The sequence below is a fragment of the Tyto alba genome, unplaced genomic scaffold (assembly GCF_018691265.1).
Source record: "Tyto alba isolate M040663 unplaced genomic scaffold, T.alba_DEE_v4.0 Super-Scaffold_6, whole genome shotgun sequence".
Classification (NCBI taxonomy): Eukaryota; Metazoa; Chordata; class Aves; order Strigiformes; family Tytonidae; genus Tyto; species Tyto alba.
This window is the reverse complement of record NW_024881327.1, coordinates 52,912,116-52,927,382: the sequence shown is the minus strand read 5'-3', so window position 1 is coordinate 52,927,382 and position 15,267 is coordinate 52,912,116. Positions and strand designations below refer to the sequence as shown.

The 15,267-nt window shown below is 50.5% G+C and overlaps 1 protein-coding gene across 3 annotated transcripts in view; it reads left to right on the top strand.

Annotated features, from left to right (window-relative positions):
• The window catches only part of LZTS3 (leucine zipper tumor suppressor family member 3), a 56,203-nt gene extending 42,416 nt beyond the window's left edge, over positions 1 to 13,787 (top strand). For 2 of the 3 annotated variants that reach the window (XM_033007049.2, XM_033007050.2), the window contains exons 3-4: positions 632 to 1,462; positions 4,386 to 13,787. In XM_033007049.2, coding sequence (XP_032862940.1) covers positions 632 to 1,462; positions 4,386 to 5,096 — 1,542 coding nt within the window. In that variant the 3' untranslated portion in view covers positions 5,097 to 13,787. The remainder of the gene's footprint in view (positions 1 to 631; positions 1,463 to 4,385) is intronic. The other variant, XM_033007051.2, reaches the window with a different exon arrangement.
• The last annotated feature ends 1,480 nt before the right edge of the window (positions 13,788 to 15,267 follow it).

Genomic DNA, 15,267 nt, shown 5'->3' with positions numbered 1-15,267 from the left:
ACACAAACATTCAAATGAAGAGCAGCTTCAGCATATTCCTTGCCTGGTGCTATGGCACTTGGGCCAGCAATGGCTGGGGTCACAGCTCCTACCTGCTCCTGTCCAAGCATAAGCAGGACATGATGTCCACACAGGGGAGAGATGACTGCCAGCAGGAGCAAAACATGATGCTCCTGGGTCAAATTGGCTGCTAATCCAAGGATTCAGTTCAGTTTTCAGCAAATGGGCAATGTACCCTCAACACTAGAAGTCCTTCAGAACATAACCTGCCAAAATCCAAGACTCGTTCTGATCAGGTCTGGTAGGTAGGTGGCAGCCCTCCTTCTTGCAAACAGCACTCAGAGGACCCAAGGAGTATTCTAGGGAAAAATTACACAGATTTGGGGTGAGTCAAGATTTTTTTTTTTTTTTTTCAGGTGTGGCAAGGGAAAATAAAGCGTTGCCTTATGAGAGACCACAGGTCCCTTGTGTTAAATCCCAAATGGTCCAGGGTGTAATAAGGCTGAGAAATACAGAGCTAGCCCAAGATGTCTTAGCTCCATCAGCCTCATCCCATGCTGATGTGTCTCTTTTGTGTACTGTTACCAAGCTTCCTGCTGTGTTTGATGCGTGGTCCTTTTTCCTTTTGCAGAGCAATGAGCCCTTAGTTAGACCCTCAGCCTTTAAACCAGTAGTTCCTAAAAACTTCCATTCCATGCAGAACCTCTGCCCGCCGCAGAGCAACGGAGTGACAGAGAATAGAAAGAGCTTGAACCATGCCAACAGCAATAGCCCGTCCGCACCCAAAAGTGGACTCGACAAGAGCAGCCTTAACAGGACTACAAACCAAGTGGGCGGCCTTTCGGATTCAGGCCGTAACTCGTTAACGAGCCTGCCTACGTATGGGACAGGCTACAGCCAGCACGTGGGTCCAATGAGCGCCTCCACGAGCCACATCAACCGCATCGGTACAACCTACGTGGACAAGAACATCGTGGGATACAACGGGATATCTACCTCAGACAGCGGGCGGTCTTCAAGCAAGAGCACCTCTTCGTTCAACAGACTGAACCATCTCAACGAAACGATGCCTTTCCACTCGCCTTCTACAGACGACATCATCCAAGACCTGGAAGACCGGCTGTGGGAGAAGGAGCAGGAGGTCCTCCAGATGCGAAGGAACTTGGACAAAAGTGAGGCAGCCATCTTCCAAGTGTTTGAGGAGAAGCAGAAGATCTGGGAGAGGGAAATGGAGGACCTGAGGCAAAACTATGCCAACAAATTGCAACAGGTCTCCAAAAAGGCACAGCGGGCTCAGCAGGCCTTGCAGCTCCAAATCTTCAAGCTCCAACAAGAGAAAAAAAAACTCCAAGATGATATGGGACAACTCCTCCAGCAACGAGAGGAGCTGGAGAAGAAATTTGTGGCTTTCAAGAAGGAACAGGCTGAGTTTCTCCCAAAGATTGAAGAGACCAAGTGGGAGGTAAGAGCCTTGTTGTAACAGCCATTGAGTGAAGTTTTCACTGAGGACTCTGATAGCCCAACATACCTCCCATTTGCTCTAAGTAGACCCCACAGACCATGGCTATAGGTTGGTGGCCTCCAGGTAACAGATGACACTCGAGTCACCTCTTCATTTGTCTGAGTCCCAAGCCTGTAGTTTTGAGTTAGACTAAAATGACTGCAATTTTTTGTGCACACCTCCCGTGTTGGTTAATAATTTAGCTTCTCAGTCAGGTCACTCCAATGTGTGACATTTGAATCCAGTTTCAGTGAATACAGGTCTTTCCATACACGTATTTGTGCCTACCAAAAATGGGTTTAAGTCTATTTTAATTAAATTCTTCTAACATCTGTGTTTGGGCAAAGCTTGAAACTGCTTTTCAAATATTTGACTTTCTTTTTTATTTAAGATATTAAGCAAGTGAGCTAAGAATGATACTGATAGCCAAGTCTACCTCACGCTTTCCACTGTAACACAGTTTTCAGTTGCTAATAAGTTTATCTCTCTTAAAAGCCTGAAAGGGAAATTCATCATTCTATTTCTCCTTTTGAGTCTTACATATTTTTTTTCTACTGTTTCTATGTTTAGAACCTTTTATCAAAGTCTGTTTGTATAGCCAGTACTAACATTTTTTTTTTCAGCTTGATAATGTGAAGAATTTTAATCCTTTCATGGACTGGCTAGAAACTTTAAATTTATTAAGAGTGCAGAGGCAACATATAGCTCTAGAATCAAGAAGACCCTATTCTGCTAATCCTGATGGAAAGTCAATGAAGCTTGGATTAACCAGGCTCTGAAATGTGCTATTTGCAGATGTTCAGCTGAGCTTATTAGAGGCTTGCTGTAAAATCTCTGCAAGTTACATCCCAGAACAAGCAGGCTGCATTGCCCCACCTGATGCTTCCTTTGGCCAGCTGCTCTGCCCAGACCTTCTTTTCTTCCAACAAGTTAGGTCTGGATAGATCCCTGATTTTGCACCCATAAAACTACAGATGGGCTTTTGATTAGTTGCTTCACTGCTGTAGTTGTGTCTGCAACAGCTAACCCAGTGATATCGACATAAAGATAGGGATTCAGCCTGTGGATCATGACACCTAAAATTTGTAGACACCTACATTTGTTGACTTGTTGACTTGCTCTCCAGGCTCCATGGACTGTATTTCCCAGATCTCCACAAGTAGAGGACTAAATTTAAGCATTTTAATCTGTAAGTTGATTCCTATCCAAGCTGTTCATCATCATGTATTTCCCTGCCTTTTGGGAAGAGCTAGCCCATGGAGAGCACTTTCAGTAAATAGTGCAGTTTTATAGCTAGGCAGTAACTACACCACTCTTAACTACAGCTAAACCAGCATAACACAGTTCTGCATCTGCAGCAGACAAGTGCTGGTGTGGATGTGGGTACTCAGAGAGTTAGGTCTGCATGGGGAACCACCACCGTTGTCAGCTCCAGGGAAAGCTGTTACCAGTAGGAAGTAACTGGGTACATCTCCTAGTTCTTCAGCCATTCAGGATAGTGAGCACTGGACAGTCCCAACAGCTGAGCTTTAAGGTCTTGCTCAACATTATGCACGAGGCAAGTCTTCTATAGCAGAGAAAGGTAGTGGTTGCAATGAAGGCAGTGGAGAGGAGAGTTTTTCTGAGGAGCATTGACCCAAGCAGAGCAGAGCAGCAAGGGACCTTGCAGGCACCACAGGAGGGAGAAAAGGCCAAGGATTTAATGTGTGACGAAAGACAGGAGCTTCAGGATGATGGGACACCATGTTCTGGAGGTGGCTACCAAGTCTATTTTTAATAATGCCAATCCTTTCTGATCACTGATGGTTCCTTGGTGCTGCTCCCCAGCCCAGACTCCTGCCAGCACAAGCACGGCTGTTTGTCTCTGCAATTGTCCACAGTAGACAGATCAGATCTGCCAGTGCAGAGCCCTGAAAACCACAGAGTTCATGGGAAAATGAGGGTTTGGTCATTTTTATGGTTCACTTCCACAACTATTCATGCAACTGTCTGCACCTACGTAGGTGCAGAGGAGTGTCATATCACGTGGTGACGCCTCCATAACACAAATACATGCTGCAGCAAGGGTATTTCCACCAGGCTCATGTGCCCAACCACACAGGTGAGACGTGAGGCAGTCAGGATGAAACCTGAAACCCCAGTGCCCAAGGACAGTGCAGGGTAGTCCCATGTCAGCAAGGCTATGTTGCAGCTCTCTCCTTAATCTTTGGAAGAGGGGCTGTCACTCTTCATGCCCAGCCCCAAAAGAATTAAATAGCTATCAGCCCCTGGACTGTCCGCAGCGAAGTAAACCCTGAAATTTAGTTAACTGGGTTCTTCAGGAGTCTTTGGAAAGCAAAGCATCATAGGACAAGTAAGTAATATCTACTGTCTCTGCATCCTGTCCTACACTCTCAGTGCTCGGGGAGAGCCCGGGTGGTCTCTGGGTCTGAGATGTTCCTGTCTCAGTTTTGTTCACGGTCCAGATCCCATTGAGGTCAGTGGGAAAACTCCTGCTGAGAGCAGAGGGTTTGGGGTCAAGCACCGCAGGCTTGTGGTTAGGTGAGTAAGATGAATGCAGGGAGGGAAGCATCAGTGTCCACTCACCACTGGTGAGGACCACAGCACTTAGCTTAGTTGTTCGGTCACCATGTCCCTGAGAACCAGGAAGAAACACCAAATATACCCCACAAATGTGGGCACGACCTCTAGGTCTCTGGCATGGTCTGGGTCCTGGTGAAGGCTGGAGCTCAGTCCTTGAGCGCTGCCACTGGCTGTCCCCTCCACTACCTGAGCCTCCTGCCAATGTGAGGCCATGGAGATATTTCGTGGGCAGCATGGGGGACAAGCAGCAGTGGCGGCTTCTTGCTGCCTTCCTCCTGCCTCACAGATGCTCTGCTCGTAGGTGTGCCAGAAGGCAGGGGAGATCTCCCTGCTCAAGCAGCAGCTGAAGGACTCCCAAGCAGATGTCTCCCAGAAGCTGAACGAGATTGTGGGACTGCGGACACAGCTCAAGGAAGGTAAGAACTTCCTACGGGAGAAGGAGGAGCAGATCCTCACCCTGAAGGACTCCTACAGCTCCAAGAGCGTCAACCTGGAGATCTGCGAGAGCGAGCTGCAGCGGAAGATGAGTGAGGTCCAGGTGCTGAGGGAAAAACTGAACCACTGTGAGCTTGAGGTCTCTGGCCTGAAGCGGACACTTGCCACCATGGGACCTCCAGGACCTTTTGGTGGGGACCTCGGCGAGAAGCTGCGGGATCCGCTGGCCTGCGAGAGTGACGAAGCCAAGATGCAACGGCAGAGCGAGGACAGTGTCAACACACTGAGGAAGGAGGTGGAGCGGCTCCAGACGGAGCTGAAGCTGGAGCGGCAGCAGCGGGAGCAGCAGGTGATGGACTTTGAGGAAGAGCGGCGCACGTGGCAAGAAGAGAAGGAGAAAGTTATCAAGTACCAGAAGCAGCTGCAACTCAACTACGTGGAGATGTACCAGAAGAACCAGCTGCTGGAGCACAAGGTGAATGAGATGAATACGAAGGCCACCAGTCCCCCGCACACCGAGGAGAAAAAACCATGGACTCCCTCCAGACTTGAGCGAATAGAGTCCACTGAGATCTGAGGTGGGACCGAGACAATACAACATCATTTTTTATTGCTGTGCATGTACTACCTACTCAAGCCAGTGATCTTCCGAAGGATAATACGCTACCGTAGGAGTGGTGTGAGTCTGCTCGCACCAAGCTCCATCACCCTTACTCTATACTTCCGTGCTCTGTAGGTAAAATAACTGTGGATGTGCGTTGGTTTTCTATCGATAATGCAACAACTCCTTTGGTTTTCTTCCTAGTACAGCTGGTGAGGGTCAATTGGTTCTTTTGTAATCTGCCGTGACTGTTACTTCGCTAGAGGCTGCCATCCCCTCTCCTACAGTTCACCCCTCTCCAGCTGGTTGTTTTGGAGGGTTGTATTTGGTTTCTCTGGTTTTCCAAGCATTTACGTGTGGCAAAACAGTTCAAAGTGGCAGGGTTTTTTTCAGGGCATTTTTAGCCACATTGGCTAATGGAGCAAAGCTCTCGGGATCATGAGCAAACTCACTGTTCTGCATCAAGTACCCTGTCTAGACGGTGGTCTTAGCGAAGTCAGTGGGAGGTTGAACATTGATTTCAGTGAAACCAGACATATCTCCACCGGATGACTCCCTCTTGCCAGTCCATGGCTACCGTGGTTGCAAGAGGTTAGGACATCCTTGAGGAGCAGGATGAGCCTGTCCTGGTAACATAAGCCAACAAGGAACGATTGCCCAGCAGGAGCCTCTCTGGGGGCTTAGCAGAGCTTAACATATGATGCGTTTTCATTTTGTTGTGGTTTCCTCCTGCAGTTCCACTCCTCTCCTGGGTTGTGACCAACCCTGGGAGCAGAAACATCCTCCCACCGCTGCCTCGGTCCCCCTATTCTTACCATATTACTCAAACTGGCTACAGCAAGAAAAAAACTTGGAAATCCAAGCTATTTTCCCTTCCCAAGAGCCCTCTTACTTCCCAAAGTCAATGGAATCAAGGTTTGGAGAAGCCTCCAAACCTGCAGGATGTTTATGCAAACTGAAGCTTTAGCAATTTGCCTCAAGAGTGGGCAACTCTGCTAGCCCATTCCCAAACGAGTGACGATCCAGTGCACTCTTTTGGTCCAGGGTCTACTTAACAAATGGCATCCGAGCCTCACTCAGGAGTTGCAGTGAGCACATACAAGCGTTACCGCTAGATTGGAATGGGGTGAGCGTTAGCCTTCAGTACAGCCATTTCAAACAGCACCCACAGCGATCCCACGTGGCATCACATATTCAAGGGACAGAGAAAACACAGGCCTAGCTTAGGAAAATATTCAGCTACTAACTCTGAGCATGAAAGCAGTCATAAGAAGGGAAAATGCTTAAGATCACGCAAGTGCTTATGCCCTGGCAGAATAATAACCAAATCCTATATGCACACTCACCAGTAATGGTGCAGGCATCAAAAACCAGCATTCAACTCTGAAAGGTGGGCAAGGTGGGTCTGGCTCTCCCTTTCACAGATAGTTTTTTACCGTGACCCACAGCAAAGAGTAAAAAATGCTGCAAAGTGGAGTTTGCACTGACTGGGCAGTGGCCAAAGGACCAATGAAAGTGTGAATTTCGGCTCTTTGCCCTGGGGAGCAGCTAGAAGAATGAAGCTAGAATGAGTACTGGGACATCTTGGGATGTCTGTGTGAGGTGACTCCAGAAACAGTTTGGCCAGATCACGTTTCATCTGCATACCAAGGGAGAACCTCGGGGCATTGAGGGGCTGAAGACCTTCCAAACAAAAGCCCTGAGGCTACTCATTTTCCATGTTACTTTCCCCAAAAGCCCCTCCCTCCCCATCAGCAGGTCTGACATTTAGTTGGCATCAAATGTTGTTGCGGCGAGCTCCAGACTTGAGCAAAAAGGCTGAGCAGGAGAGAGGATACTTCAGTTAGTCCCACCAACCTCCAGCCAAGGTCAGCAGACAGCATTGCTGGGCAGGAACTGTTGGTGGCTGGCAGTGATCCTTGGAGCTGTAGAAAACGGAGACGTGCGATGAGACCAGGACATTTCAAGATCCCAGTTGACGGTACCTGTCTTTTCCCACCGCTTCTGTCTGCGCCTTTGGAGCTGGAGGAAGACACAACTCACCAGTCTGGAAAACACCAGGGCAGCTCAAACTAAGCCCCTCTCCCAGGACCAGCCATAGAAAGGGGGACTAGGTCAGGTCTGACCCCTGAAGGGTGTGGAGTTGCCTCCCACTATGAATCCTGCAGATGCTCCGGTGCTCTTGGATGTCATCCCGCACATCCCACCGAGGAAGGAGTGCAGCTGCCTGCCAGTGCCACCCAGCAGCAGACTTTGCCATGCCAAGGGAGTCACCCTCGTGCACTGCATAAACTTACACTTGGCCAGGCAAAATCCTAGAGCTTACTCCATTTCATACACTGGGCCTTCAAGATGGAGTCAAACATCCCACAGTGTCAGGGCTGGAGATCTGGTGTTCTGTGTCATCTCAGCTTTCTGTGCCTCTCTTTCAGAAAAACCCATGCTGTCTTCCTTCGCAAAGCAGTTGGGAGGCATCTGTGCTTGTGAAGGGTTTTGCAGTCCTTGGGCAAAAGGGCAAAGCATAGAGAAATTGCAAGAGGCTTAGTCTCAGATGGTCGTATGGTGTTTTTGAGGCCACCACATGAAAAGCAAACTGAGGAGCAAGTGCCCTCACCAGAAGATGGGTCTGATAACCCGGAGGGTCATTTCCACTTTTCCTCCTTCTGGCCTCACTGATGTTGAGGTTGGTTTCCCACTAAGCACCGCAGAAACCAGTGTTTCAGTTGGTGGCTCAAGAACACCCAGAGTGATTGAGTTTCAAGGATCTGCTGTTGAGGAGGTGTACACTGCAATTCCCCGCTGCGTTAACGCTCAAGAGGAATGGACACTGGCATCACCTTGTGGGACACCTTCTCACCAGAGCTCCTTGCTAATCCACAGGCAGGAGAAGCAGGGGCTTGTCTGGCCTCCCTACACACCTGGATCCAGTCAGCAGCAGTCAGCCAAGTCCTCCAGCATGCCAGGTTTGCTCCATCACCTTTTCCCTAGATCTTTTTTGCAGTGGTGCCAGGAGTGAGTGTGTCTTGATGGACCCAGTGAAACCTGGAGGCATATGAGATTGTCTGACTGCTGGAGGGTGCCGGAATTGCCAGGGACTCAATGACCTCACAGTGCATCCATAAGGGACTGCAGAGCTCCTTGGGATGGAGCAGGAGCGTCAAGGAGAGATTTTTTACCTTGGAGGAGGAAAGGTACACTCCCTTCACCTTCTTCTGCACTGCATCAACTTTGATCTAGAGTTTCAGTCCAGATCCGAGCAACCTTGATTGTGGCCAATCCCTGGATGACAGAGAGCTTTGCAGACACCCATTAAGATGCTGTGCTGCTGGTGGTGGTTTTCCCTCTCTCGGGACTTGCCCAGCATCCCCCAAGCACCCAGCTGTCCTGCAGAAACCACCCCACTATGTTACGGTGTTATAAAACACAGATTTCTTTTGCAAGTGCCCCAACGAAACTGCCACAAAGGATTCCTGTTCTTCAAAATTCCTCCCCACAACTGGATGCACTGCTCCCTCCCCATCACATCCACTCCCATGTGCTAGCACTGTGTGGCTACACGGTGATAACCAGTCTCTCTTGGAGGTGACTGCCCTTTGCTCAGCAGAGATGGAGCAAAATGATGGTGGGACACCTGGGTTCCTGTTGTTTGTGCTCAGATCTGGCCCAGGTGGGAGCTCACCTAGCTCTTTCCAGATCTTAACACTTTTACCCACTGACTGGATGAAGTCTCCCATCACAAGCTAGGTCTGTGCTGAGGTGCTGGGGTCTTAGCCTTGGAGTAAGATAGCCAAGGGATGTCAGCCTGGTGTTTTGATGACATATCCTGGGAATGGCCAAGGAGGCTGACATCTTGTTTCTTGGAGGCTCAGGCAGGGCCAATAAAATGTTTCTGTCCCATGAAACTCAAGACAGAGTTTGGGCTTGACCATAAACCAGCTGTCTCCACCTTAGTACAGCTAGCTCTGGAGCTGTTAGGATTCGGCGTGATATACTGGCTCGTGTGTAATTCTCCAAGTACTGCCCTCAAAATCTTGCACGTGATTAGTGTCTCTCCTGAAACAAGAAGTCATCTCTGACTTGTCATTGGCCAACAGCAAAACCTATGGTCATGAGGCTCTCAGGTCAATTGCCCACACGTGGGGTCCAGAGACATCAGAGATGCTCTGGGATACCTGATACATGGGGCTGGCCAGTATCATCCAAGACCTATGGGAGAGGCTGGTCAGTGGTGGGAAGACCTGGAGCACCTCTAGAAGCACATCACCCACGTGTGAACAACTGAGTCATGATCCAGGCATGTCCACATGGCCATTATTTGAGCAAATAGAGGACACTAATAAGCTCCATCAATTTCCATCCATGAGGATTTGGGCGAAGAAGGCTACCCTGGTGCCAGGGAAGGTCATAACAGCCCCTTTTGCCCCTTGCTGTGAGTGCAGTTGCTTTGGTCCACCATCATTTTGAGGTTGGTTGCTATCACTGTAAGATGCCGACCCATCCGGGCTAGCTCCCCTCACGCAGCCAGCACTCCTGTCTCACTCTGAGGGTGAATGCTGCAACCATTGCATGTTGTTGTGCTTCACACAGTCCCACTTAGCTTCTGCCACTGCCTCGTGGCAACCGGCTGCACGGTTCCTGCTGTCGCTGGCATCATGCCGGAGGGAGATCACCTCCGGAATTCCACATTCAAAGTAGGAATCAAATTGTTGCTCTTATGCTGCTACATTATACGGAGACAAGTGTACTTGGATGTAAATAACAGCCCAGCTCTGTATATACAATTATTAAATGAAGAGATAAGAAAGCTCTGTGGCTTCTATATCGGTGAGTGGGATCAACAGTAGCAGCCGATGCTGCATTTGAGCACTGAGAGCTACACGGAAGGTGCTCAGCACCTCCCAGGAAGGCAATCCACTTGGGATTCCAACAGAGCAGCCTGGTGACACTCTGTCCCGTTTCGATGCTTGCTGTCACACAGAGCCAGGATTTCCAACTGTCCCCTGGTTAAGGCTAAAGTCCCCTCTGCCCATCCTTGTGTCCCCCCAAAATTCCTTGCAGACCGTGGCTCCCAGCAGTGTCCTCCTTGAGCCCTGCTGCCCGCGAGCTCTGTCCATGGAAAGGACCAACCCACAGTGGCACTTTATAGCTTGCTCAAGACAGCGAGCTCATGAGCAACATGACCAAAGATCTCTGGAGGGCATTGGACTGCATGCTTGGAGCTGCCTCCCAGCTTTTCTGGGAAGGGATGAGGCTGGTGTGGGCTGGAAAAGGGGAACAAGAGCTGGCAGGGGACAGGAGAGGGCTTGGATTTCCCTGTGTCCCAACTGGGAACATCTGCAAGTCCATGACGGGCCTTTCCTGTCCTAGATAGGACAGGGTAAAAAGGAGTTCCAGGGTGAGCAGATTGTCCCCAGTTGGTTACACCAGTATCCTCCATGGCTGTGCCAACTAGCTCCACACATTTCCCAGGGCGAGTGTGAGCCAGGAGCTGTTCCCAGGAGGCAGGATGGATGCAATTCCCCTTTTTTTAATGGGGAAAAGAGAGCATGCATGCTAAGCCATTACACTTGTCTTTGGGGCGACAAGTCTCCTATAGTTTAGCAGCAGATGTTGCTACAAGGTCCAGTCAAGGGCTTGTTCTGGCTCAGTGTGAATCGGCCAGGACAATGTGTATCCTGACAGCTGGTGGTCCTTCTGGCTGCCCCTTTGGTGTCCTTTCCCCAGCTCACCCCAGGTCATCTTCAGCACCCTCCTTACCAGGGAACCATCTTCCTAGATGAAGGCACCATGGTCTTTGCTTCTGAAGGCATCTCTGCCCACCTTAGCTCCATGAAGGCTCCTGAACCTTGGCAAGTGGAGCACAGCCCAGTGGGAGATCTGTGCTCCTCTGTGCACAGTGCTCCTGTGGATGGGTGCTCAGGTGGGTCTGGGCCTTGGGCACATGCCTCTTCACCGTGCCTCTGCTCTCCACCTGTGCTAAGCCTTCTCTACTCCATTTCTACCAAGACCATGAAAGCCTCCTGATGTGCAGTGACAGCCCTCACTTCTGTCTTGGATGGGAGCAGGTCTGATTTGCTGTTATTTGAACCCAACCCTTCGGCCTAAGCCTTGAAAGCTACTTTATTGGAGTTACTTTTCACCAAGACCCCTTGCTAAAGATCTGATCATCATGTTGCCTGGGCCCTGCTACTCCTCTGCTCCAGCTCTTCAGACTCTCCTGCCTCCTTTTAGATCATCACCATCCTCACTGTCCCACGAACAGCCAGTGCCTGTCCCAGTACTCTCCCAGATATATCTGAACAAGCCAGAGCTGAAGTCCAAAGCCCCAAGTGAGTGGCGTGTCCCCACCCTGCCCTCAGAGGACATTTCTAGACTACTGATTCTCACCTCTCTTCTCTGTCATTCCCATGTCAGCTAGATCTGCTCTGCTTTAGCTCCAAGAGAAATCTTGTTTCTTGCTAAAAGACATCCCCATGGCTTGCACATCACTTGAGATCATTGCATGGGGCTTCACACCATCGCAACACCACATCCAGCCAGCTTTGGGGCTTCCCTGGTCCTTCCACCCTCTGGAAAGACAGCGGGGTGAGGGGTGTATGAGTATTCCTGGTCTGTAGGGGCACGCAGCTCCCATGCCACCTGGTCCCAGTGTATCGAGGGCTTGGGATCACAGCCAGCTGCTTGCAGATGTTGGCTTCCCAATAGGATGCTCCATGCTGGCAGTGCAACTGCTGGCAACATCAGAAATGAGCTTCTGCATTTTCAGGATAAGCCTCCTCCCTGGTTCTCCCAATGAAGGGGATCCTGTCGGGTCTGGAGCCTGGGACAAGCTCTGACACGCAGGGTTGTGCTTTCACGGCTCTTTTGCAGACCTGTTTTCTCAGGCAGAAAGTCTTTGCTTTCTGTCACAAAGCAATAGGTTTTTCTAGAGAGATTTAAAAGGGACTATTCCCAACTCTGATACCTGCAGGCAAGCCAGCGTTCCCTTGAATACCTTCATAGCTCCAACCCTGGGCTCTCTCCTCCCTTCGGAAAGGGATGTGAGGTCCAGTCTGGCTCTAAATCATCACCAGTGGTTTGAGCTTGGTGGTCGCCATTCATCTGGAGAGCCCAAAGCTGCCCGTATCCAGCAGGCCACCAGTCTGTCCCCAGGAGGTGTGGGCCAGTCCCCTCTGGTGCCCATCCCACAACTGTTACTGGGTCCCCGCAGCAGGTTTTCTCCATTAGCTCACCCGTGTGGGAGCCGCTGGGTCCCCCGGGATGTCTGAGCTCACAGAGTCACATTTGGTGACAGCCAGACACCGGTGGGAGACCACGGCGCTGGCTCTGACGTTCCTGAGAGCCAGGCTGTCCTAGGAGACCTCTCAGAGGAGAAGGTCCCCTTTCTCCACGGGTGGCATGTGGGTTCCCTTCCAGTGGCTGAAGGGAGCAAAATGTGTGCGGGCAAAACTCCACCGCCGGTGCAAAAGCGTTCCGCCACCGGTGCAAAAAAATGCTGCACAACCGGCCAATGTGTCTATGCAGTCCCTTTCCACACAGCAGTGTCCCCGCAGAGCCCAGCTCAGGGCTGGAGCTCCTCCAAGGTGTCTTCGTTTGCACTCACTCGGACCTGGTAAATGCTGTGAGCCAAGAGGAATCCCTCTTGGTCTTTGCCTTGCACCGGGCAGTACGCTTGTGAGGGTTTCCTCATGCTAAATCGATGCACGTTGCTTAGTCGCCTGTCTTCTGCGTCTGTTCTCCAGCAGATCAATAGGTGTCCCCCCCCAAAACCCAGCTCCCCGACGGGAGAACGTCAGGTTGGGCCAGCCGGCGCCCTCGAGCAAGCCTGCTGTCTGATTTCACCAGCAATAAAAGCCCCGCAGAGGAGCGGCCGGAGCTCTTCGCTGCTGCTCCACTGCCGGGTGAGCTGCAGGCTGTGTCTGTGTGTAGGACCTCTGCATTAGACCCTTCGTCCAACGTTTTGGACCCACCCAACTGTAAATTCGATCCCAGCCTTGTGCTTTCTTTCCCTTTGTTTGTTTCTTGACGCCTCGATCTCTCTCTGCTCTTACTGTGAATTCAAACCAGAAGTGTTCTGAACTCGACTCCGTTACTGTTTTGTTTCTGCGTTGACTGTTGCTGGTTCTCCGAACTGCGTTTAATGAGACTTTGCAAAAAAAAAAAAAAAAAAAAAAAAAAAAATTTAAAAAATTAAAAAAAAATTATATATATATAAATATACTTAAAAAATAAACTATTTAAAGAACAACTCCATAAAGTTGGGTGTCTCTCCTGTCCACCAGTCACTTCCAAACACTGTTGTCTTGACTTTGCCTCTGATCAGTGTATTTAAAGACAAGAGGTTGAAAGAGATAAAACGCAGCTTTCTGGGATTTTTGTACAGCAAAGGTGTATCCGTTTAGGAAATTCTCGTTAAAACTACACCACACTTCCCAATCTACTGCTAGTCTGTTGTATGTTTCCATTGGGTTATCAAGATGTGAAGAGCTACTGCCTTTGCGATTTTCTACGGTGAATATATATATATGTACAGAGGTATGTATATATATAAATATATATGAAGATCTATATGTATACGTATCTCTCACTCTCCTATCTCTACCTGACTGTGAAGGATTTTTATTGGGCAAAATAAAATGGAGAAAGGCCCCCATTTTAAAAACCCAACTGTGTGGTTTGTCTGATTGTGTTGTGGGTGGGAGACGTGGCAAGACTCACAGGAGATTTTGGGAGGGACCCACAGCCGAGCTGAGGAACTGCAGGGAAGACCTCATCTTGGATACAGCGGCACCATCCAGTCAAGAGCTTCCTCACAGCTCCCACCCCAGAGGATGGAGAGCCACCTGGTTTGGTGGAGCAGGAGGGGAGTGGTGGAGGTTGCGGGGAGCAGAGCAGGGCGTCACACGTGTCCGTGTCTGGATGGGACACTCCCCAGTCCTGCTTTCCCGGGGCGCAAGGGCTGCTTGGGCTCTTCACCTTCCACAAGCCCATGGTGGCGGCAGCAGTGCTGGACAAGATGTCCATGTTTGAGGTCTCACCCCAGTCCGTAGCTCAGGTCCCTGTGGATGTGTCTGGAGCCGATGGGGGTGTCCCAGAGCTGACTAAGACAAGAGGCTTTCCACCAGTCCCACAACTGGTACCCAAGACCTCCCAACATCCATGCAGGTGACAGGATGGCTCCCAAACCTACCCCCACTGGCTGCCAAACCAGAATCAGACCTGAAGGATTTCCAGCTGGGGAAAACAAGACCCAGGTAGAGATGTCAGGAATGGCCCCGGAGCCAGCTGTAGCAGGAATCCAACATGAGCTAATTGCTCTACCCTCCCGTGCAAAACCTTGCTCGGAGCAGCCCCATCTCCCACTGCATCTCCCTGGGGTTTCCCCAGATCTGGGGCTCAGAGGCTGCCACCCTCTCAAAGAAACCTCCACCGTGCTGGGGTCCAGGCTGCAGGGAAGGGGGCGGGGAGGTATGGGATGTTCACCCATGGGCATCCCAACGCCGAGCTGAGGAACAGGGCTGATTCCCCAGTACAAGCCCTTCATGAAGCTGAAGGGAGTGGGAAACACACGCAGTTGAAATGCATCAAATTCGTGTTGGATCCCTGGACGGTTGGGGTGGGGAGGAGGATACTGCCAGGAAGGCGGTTTTGGAGGCTGACGGTCCATTTTGCCTTCCCTTTCAACCACGGAGTTAGCACAATGTCCAAAACCTCCTGCCAATTTGCAGGTTTTTTACTCAAATCAAGCTCGCCCCAGCTGCTTGGCCAGCGTCACATTAAGGTAACATTCAGACCAACAGCATCTTTCTAAAAAAAAAACAATGAATCCAGCACTTTTCCCAACACCAGCTTTGCTGGAGAGGTCTCCCATCCTCTCCTGACAAAGCTGATGCCTCGCAGGGCAGAGTATGTCATGGATTCGAGGATTCCCCTCAGACCAGGTTTCAGGTTGAGGTGCCATCAGCGCCACGAGGCTTTTCTTCCCGTTCACCACAGCCGCCTGTGTCTCTCCTCCGACCCCATTTGGTCCCCTGCGGATGGGATTTCCTCAGCGGCCAGAAGGCCGATATAAAGGAAGCAAGAAGGAAAACTCCACCGGTGGGAAAGATCACGGAGGGATGCTAAGCACGAAGCCGACCCACGTGCC